Genomic DNA, 6,684 nt, shown 5'->3' with positions numbered 1-6,684 from the left:
ACTTTAAAGAAATTCCTCAAGACAAGGTATCTACCTCAATTCTTACATGCGTCTATCAAGTAATCTAACCATCAATCATACCAAACTTTCTAGAAAAATTTAACCCTAACAAATGTATAATTTTAACTCTTAAGATCATGACTAAAACTTACGACACATCAAACTTAAGTTCTCAAAAATAAGTTATCTAAATGTATAACCTTATAACTTAACTAGTTGATCAACTTTACCTTAAATTGTCATCACTTTAGATTCTTAATTTGCCACAACATTATTCTACTAACGCTTAGATTTTTAAGCTCAATATCGACTCATCCTACAATGTCCTTGATTATTATTCCTCATCACATTATAACTCAAATATTTCAAGGTTCTAAATATCCCTTCAAGCCTAAATCATCGAAAATTCATATCATTTAAACCATTAAATTCTCACATATTGCTAAACTAGTTCAAAAATTCCTTAACAATTGCAAAATATGTTCTTAATTTCCTCGAAAATTATCCACTTGATCCTTAATTACGAAAGTTCTACAATTACCTATAAGTTCTTGGCATTTCTCAATTCCATTCTATAGGTTTATCGTAACATAAAGTTCAATAATTTTAAGCTTATTAATCCCAAACTCAATTCTCGTAACCAAATCTTAAATTTCCATCAATGTTTAAAATCCCAAGTTATACATTTTTATACTTCTAAATATTGTCATAGTCTTCGAATCATTATTGCTTATATAAAATCCTCAAAAATCAACTCAACTAGTAACCACGAACCATCAATATTTTCTTAGAAAACCTACATGCCCCAAAAACATTCATAATTTTCAAGATTAGCTTATGACCCAGAAGTAGAACATCAGTACTACTAAACCAAAAATTAATATTGTCAAATCATTTTCAACCTCTCTTAACGTCCAATATTCGAATTCTTAAACATGTACAATTCCAAACGTAACCAACATGCAATCCAATCTAGTTTTTAAGACATTTAATCTTCAAAACATAAAAACAGCTAAACATATACTATAATACATATATCGTGTAAACATGCAGGTGATAACATTAAAACTTTCAAAACATATAAACTTACAGACTTGAGGCTTGAAGACTGAGCTGCAGAAGCTGGCGGTGGTACAGCCCTGTACAAGACCCTTGCTTTGATACCAACTAAAACATCTGCTCATTTTAAAATTTTATTGAACATTTTTTAAAAATTCAATGGCCGAAACTATGCCTGCATAAATCCATAAAATTCGAAACATGCATTTTGTGAAATCATCCCACAACTGAATAAAATAACTATAGTTAAAATTATGAAAAGAGCAACCAACCTAAACAATTTACCGTTTAAAAATATAGAACGTCGGGCATATTAAAATCTATCAAAACCCTCAACAAAATAAAATCATCAACCACTTAAAAAGCTGTTTAAATGTGTTCCTATAAAATCATATTCTTGCGGAAGAATACAAGGTCCTTGGGTTAACGTGCACCACCAGCTCCGCCCGTTCAGTCATAATAACCTCCAGTTTCCTCATCGAAAAGCTCACCTGCATCGTTCACACCTAGTGAGTCTAAAGACTTAACACACCTGAACGATATATCAAATACATATACATATCATGCAACAGTGAAAAGTACTGTAATCAACATACATTTCATGATCTTAAAAGCGTAAACGTAAACATATTGCATCATAGCATAGCGTGTCAAAACATGTCTCAACCTATCATCATATACGTATACATTTTTTTTAATTGAGTTTAGTTCATTAGTTGTGATTTTTGTATTATCATGTCAGTCGATGGATCCATCTACGTGTAACCGTGGTACCCGACGGCGGGAACATCAGCGACAGCATTACCCGTCCACTGAACACTGGCCTTACATGTCATCGTGTCATCCTATTAGTCACAACCAACTCTCATCCTTCAAAACATGTTACCATATTCATCACTTAATAAAATCATGCATATACGTAAATTTTCTTTAAAATCAATCATGCAACGTATTTTACATAATTATGTAAAAATCATGTTAATGATAACATAAAGGTTTAAAAACATGTAAAATCTTGTTTAGGACGCTTTCAGGACTAAAAAATCGACCCAGGTGCAAAATGACCATTTTGCCCCTGGAGATCCTAAATAACCATTTTACCTTTGGACTTCTAAATTTCGGCCCGAATCTTACCAAAATCCTTAAAACATCCCAAAAGATATTAAAATCATTTCTTAGACGTAAACTCGGGATCATTTCAAAACTTAAACGACTCATTTTAAAACTTGGATCGGGGTCCAGTTTTAACCCGAATCAACCCGAAACTTAACCAAATCTTCCCAAATTTAAACCGTGACTAAAACCTACATGATCAGCCCTTAAACCACTTATTTCCGACCACCTAGGACCCCTAGAAAAGACCATACAGCTGCTGAAAAAATTCTTGCATCCTAGAGGACCGAACCCTAGTCACACTAACAAGCTAAACGCTCAACCCTGCACCTGACCAGATTGGACCAACCCCAACTCCAACCAGACCTCTTAGGACCCTAACCAGATCCTCCTAGACCGTCCTAACCCTAGCCAACAGCCCATGCACAGCCCATGTCCTTGCCCCTTCTAGATCGAGCCCTATATCTACGCAACGCGACCAACTCGGCGTCCACCCTTGGTGCACCATACCAGACACTTCTTAACTCATCTAGGGCCTTGACATGAGCCTCCTAAACCCTCTGGACAGAGCCAATAATCCGCAAGTGCAGCCTCTCGATCGCCTAAGCCATACGCACCTTAAAACTTGCCAAGCCATGAAGAATTCGTTCGGCCTCTTTGTGTTGTCATACCAGACATGTTCGAACCACTCCTAGGACAAATATACACTCATGGATCGTGCCCCTTCAATGCAGGAATGCTGCCTCCTTAATCATTCATAAAAACAATGGGATTACCCAAATCTCTCATCCGATTGAAGAATTCAACCACAGCCAAAATACATCTAATTACCTCCAGATAAATCACCATTTGGATCAAAACACAGAAAAATCACAGGGTTTGGCATTCACAAATTTGTATTGGGTGATTTTCAAGGTACTCGGCTTTGCTGCCGAATCAAGATTCCATATTTGTTAACACTTTTAGCTTTTAGATCAATACCTCACTGCCGCAAAGGAGTGCGGAATCAGATGGAACAAAAGGTTAAACAAGGTACTCTGCATTACTAAAACAAATATCAAATGTAGCAAAAGTAGAAAATTCCACATTACTCATTGGATCTCATAATCAACAAGTCACTAGCAGGAAACATCATTAATCAAACCAAACCCAAAAACACAACTTGAACCCGACTTCGCATTTCCTACAAAAAAAAAAAATTATGGCAAGTATTCAATCGCAAAGAATCCCCAAGATATCCTCATCCCTGTACAAATGGTACCTGCAAACGAAAAATCAAACAGCTTCCATTCAAATTACAAATCAATACCCATTAAATCTTGTAAAGGGTCTTTGGTTAAGTTGAATATGAACGTGAAGAACAAATCTCAGCTAACAAAACTGGAAAAGGAACAAAATTGAATATTAAAAAAAAACTAACTCTTTTTCACCCAATTTGACTTGGGTTCCGCCATATTCAGGCAAGAGAACAGTGTCACCTTCCTTAACAGCAACTGGGATGAGATTCCCAGCTTTGTCGCGCAGCCCTTGTCCAACCGCAACCACTTTCCCCGAATCCAACTTCAGCCAATAAAACATCATCAGGAATCCATAGCTCGCATCAAAAGAAGATGACAATCACAAAACCAGTACCTTGGATGATCTTTCTGGCAGGAGGATGCCCGCGGTTGTTTTGGAGGGAGGCAGGATTTTCTCCACGAGGACTCTGTTGAGAGATGGGATCAATCTTTTAGCCATTTCTTGGATTTAATAATCGGTCCAATTTTCTTGCAGCTACAGAAAATTTCAAGTGGAGATCTGTAATCGTATCGGAATGAATATATTAGCACATAGTGGAAGCTTCTAGGCTTTCTTGATGAAGGATTTAGGGTTTTGTTCTTGGGTTTTATGTATTTGAGTTTTTCATTTCACTAGAGATGGTGCGGTTAACCTATTTAATTTGTGTGTTAAATTAATTAAATATGTTTTAATTGCGGTTTGCGATAGCCAATTTATTCTTATTTTTAAGTGAATAAATTAAATTTATATTCTTAGTATAGAAGTGGAATAAAAAAATTAATATATAATAAATAAAATAATTTTTAGTTCAAAATTATATTTGAAAAATAGAGTTGACATTATCGATATATATATATATATATATAAGGGTCAAATGTTATTAAACATGTTACCCAAACCGGAACGATCTCTGCGGTGGGATCCCTTGTGCCACAGCATACTCAATTTTTAAAATTTTTCTTGTATTCTAATTCTTTAAAAAAATTATATATTTTTTCTATTTTTTTATCGTGTAAATTTTTTTTGTATAATTTTATTTTTCGACATGTTCTATTATTTTTAATTTTTCACATTTTTTTGAAAATTGAATTATTTCTTCTATTTAAAAGTTATATTTTTTTTTTTACGAATGTTTGATTGGTTAGATTTTGAACTTGTTAAAAAATATTATTTTAAAAATATTTTAGTATATTTTTATTTATTTTAAAAAAAATTATATGTAATTATATTTGATATTTTAATTATATTTATATTTGATTTTAAAATTTATAAAATAAATGTTTCTTTTATTATTTATATATACATTTAAGATAATAAAAAATAAAAAATTTCCTTTTTTATTTTGTCGATTTTTCAACTTTGACTGTTCTGCCCTTTTAATTTTTTTTTGTAAATTATATTATTGCATATATCCTAAAAATAAAACATAATTTCTTATATTTAAAATTAAATTTTATTAAAGTTAAAATTTAATTTTTGGTTACGATGTGATTAATTGTATTTTGAAATTGATTTATTGGATTTTGAAATATCACATTTGAATCCAAAAATAAAATTTAAACTTTTAAATATTAGAAATATTTTTAATTTTTTATCTCTAAAAAAGAAAATATTATTTATTGTATTTAAAATTTACAATTTTATTTTTTATTAAAAATATTTGTAAAAATAAATTTTAACTTTTAAACACGAGATTTTTTTTCTATTTTTTGGGATATAAAAATAAGTCAATCACAAAAAAAGGGTTGAACCGGTCAAACAAGAAAAAATTGTAAGATCCAGGAATTTAAATTTACGTAACCTGAATGCATATAATTTAGGGTTTTATTTAAAAGATGAGTTTATTTAATTTTATGCATTTAATATATAATTATTGCATGATAGGGTTCATTTCATGATTTTTTTAAAGTTCACGCGTTAAGATTTTTAGATGCATTTCGTACTGGAATCGGAGACCGGGAAATTATCAAGAAAATTATTTTAATTACATGTTTAATTTTTATTAATTAATAGAAGGTGTTTTAAGTTTATTTTCAAGAAATGAGTTTTGTTGGGTATTTTTACTCGCCAGAGCATATTTTTAATCGGTACGCAAATTGTAACGATTCGGAAGACTTTTTGAGGGCTCGGGCGATATTTTCAAAAACTTAACATAACGAAATATTTTCAGGAGTGTGTTTGGGCTTGATAGGCCTACTTTTAAGCTTAATGGGCTCAAAACTCCTTTAATATTTTTTAAATCAAAGTTAGGGCCCATTAGCATTTTAATTATCTATTTAACTACTACCCGAAACACTTCCTAAACCTAACCGTAAACTAGCAGCTGCCCTCACCTTCATTTCAGAAGCCTCCCTCACTTTGCAAGAAAATCAGCAGCAACTCTCGGCCATAGATGCATACCCTCAAGGAGATCATTTCCCCGCTCTTCCGGTGCTTCCCCGCCGCATTTCTCCACGTTTTCGTTCTTAAATCTTCAAGGCACGCCATGTACCTTTATTTCTGCATCATTTATGCTAAATACTTGTTGATATGCATGCCATTCATGTTTGATGCTCGGTCCCTGCATGTTTTTCCTTTGTAGCTTCGGTTTGTGGCTCATGCATTCATTTCTTGCAAACTCACGATTTTTTTTGTTGTGGTGTGCAAGGGCTGTAGGCTGCTGTTGTTTAGAGCTGAAAAACATCAATGATTAAGGGACAATAGGTTGGAGTCATGATTTGGGCAAGAGTGTGCACAGGCCGAGGGGTACGCTTGGTGTTGTGCCTTGTTTTGATGGTGGATCAAGAGAGGGGTGGGGTTGGCGGTGCAAGGGCCGAACCTAGGTATGGACCAAGCACTTCATGCTCTTCCTTTCGGGAAGGAAGGGAGGATTAGTAAAATCTTATTGATTGCAGCTTTCTCCAGACCTCTGGAAAAAGCATGAAAAAAGTGGGTCTGAGACACGCCCCAGGGAGGCTAAACCATCACTGGAACCACTCGTGTAATGGGCTGATCGCATGTTAGAGGGGTGAGTCTCGGGTGGAGCGATTTCGGGCCATGATGAGTTCGGGCGTCGTGGGGTTTGCATGTAGCTGCAAACCATGGTTATTGGAGTCTAGTAGGGTCTGGTCTTGGTCCTAAGTGGTCTGGTTCGAGGCTGGTCGGGGTGGTTTTTGAGCTAGGGCCGAGAATTAGTGAGTAGGGTTTTCGAATTGTAGGTGCTGGAAATTTCAGTAGCTTGCACCAAGGTTTTGA

The 6,684-nt window shown here is 34.1% G+C and overlaps 1 protein-coding gene across 1 annotated transcript; it reads right to left on the bottom strand.

The window, feature by feature from the left end:
• Positions 1–3,195: 3,195 nt before the first annotated feature.
• On the bottom strand, positions 3,196–4,051 carry LOC142522590 (10 kDa chaperonin, mitochondrial-like). The gene is made up of 3 exons (XM_075626075.1): positions 3,805–4,051; positions 3,593–3,732; positions 3,196–3,433 (listed from the first exon to the last, which is right to left on the bottom strand). Exons 1-3 carry the CDS (start codon positions 3,907–3,909, stop codon positions 3,385–3,387), a joined length of 294 nt encoding a protein of 97 aa, XP_075482190.1. The 5' UTR covers positions 3,910–4,051; the 3' UTR covers positions 3,196–3,384.
• Positions 4,052–6,684: the final 2,633 nt, after the last annotated feature.

This window comes from Primulina tabacum, chromosome 13 (assembly GCF_025594145.1).
Source record: "Primulina tabacum isolate GXHZ01 chromosome 13, ASM2559414v2, whole genome shotgun sequence".
NCBI classification, from domain to species: domain Eukaryota; kingdom Viridiplantae; phylum Streptophyta; class Magnoliopsida; order Lamiales; family Gesneriaceae; genus Primulina; species Primulina tabacum.
This window is presented reverse-complemented; position numbering and strand designations above follow the sequence as displayed.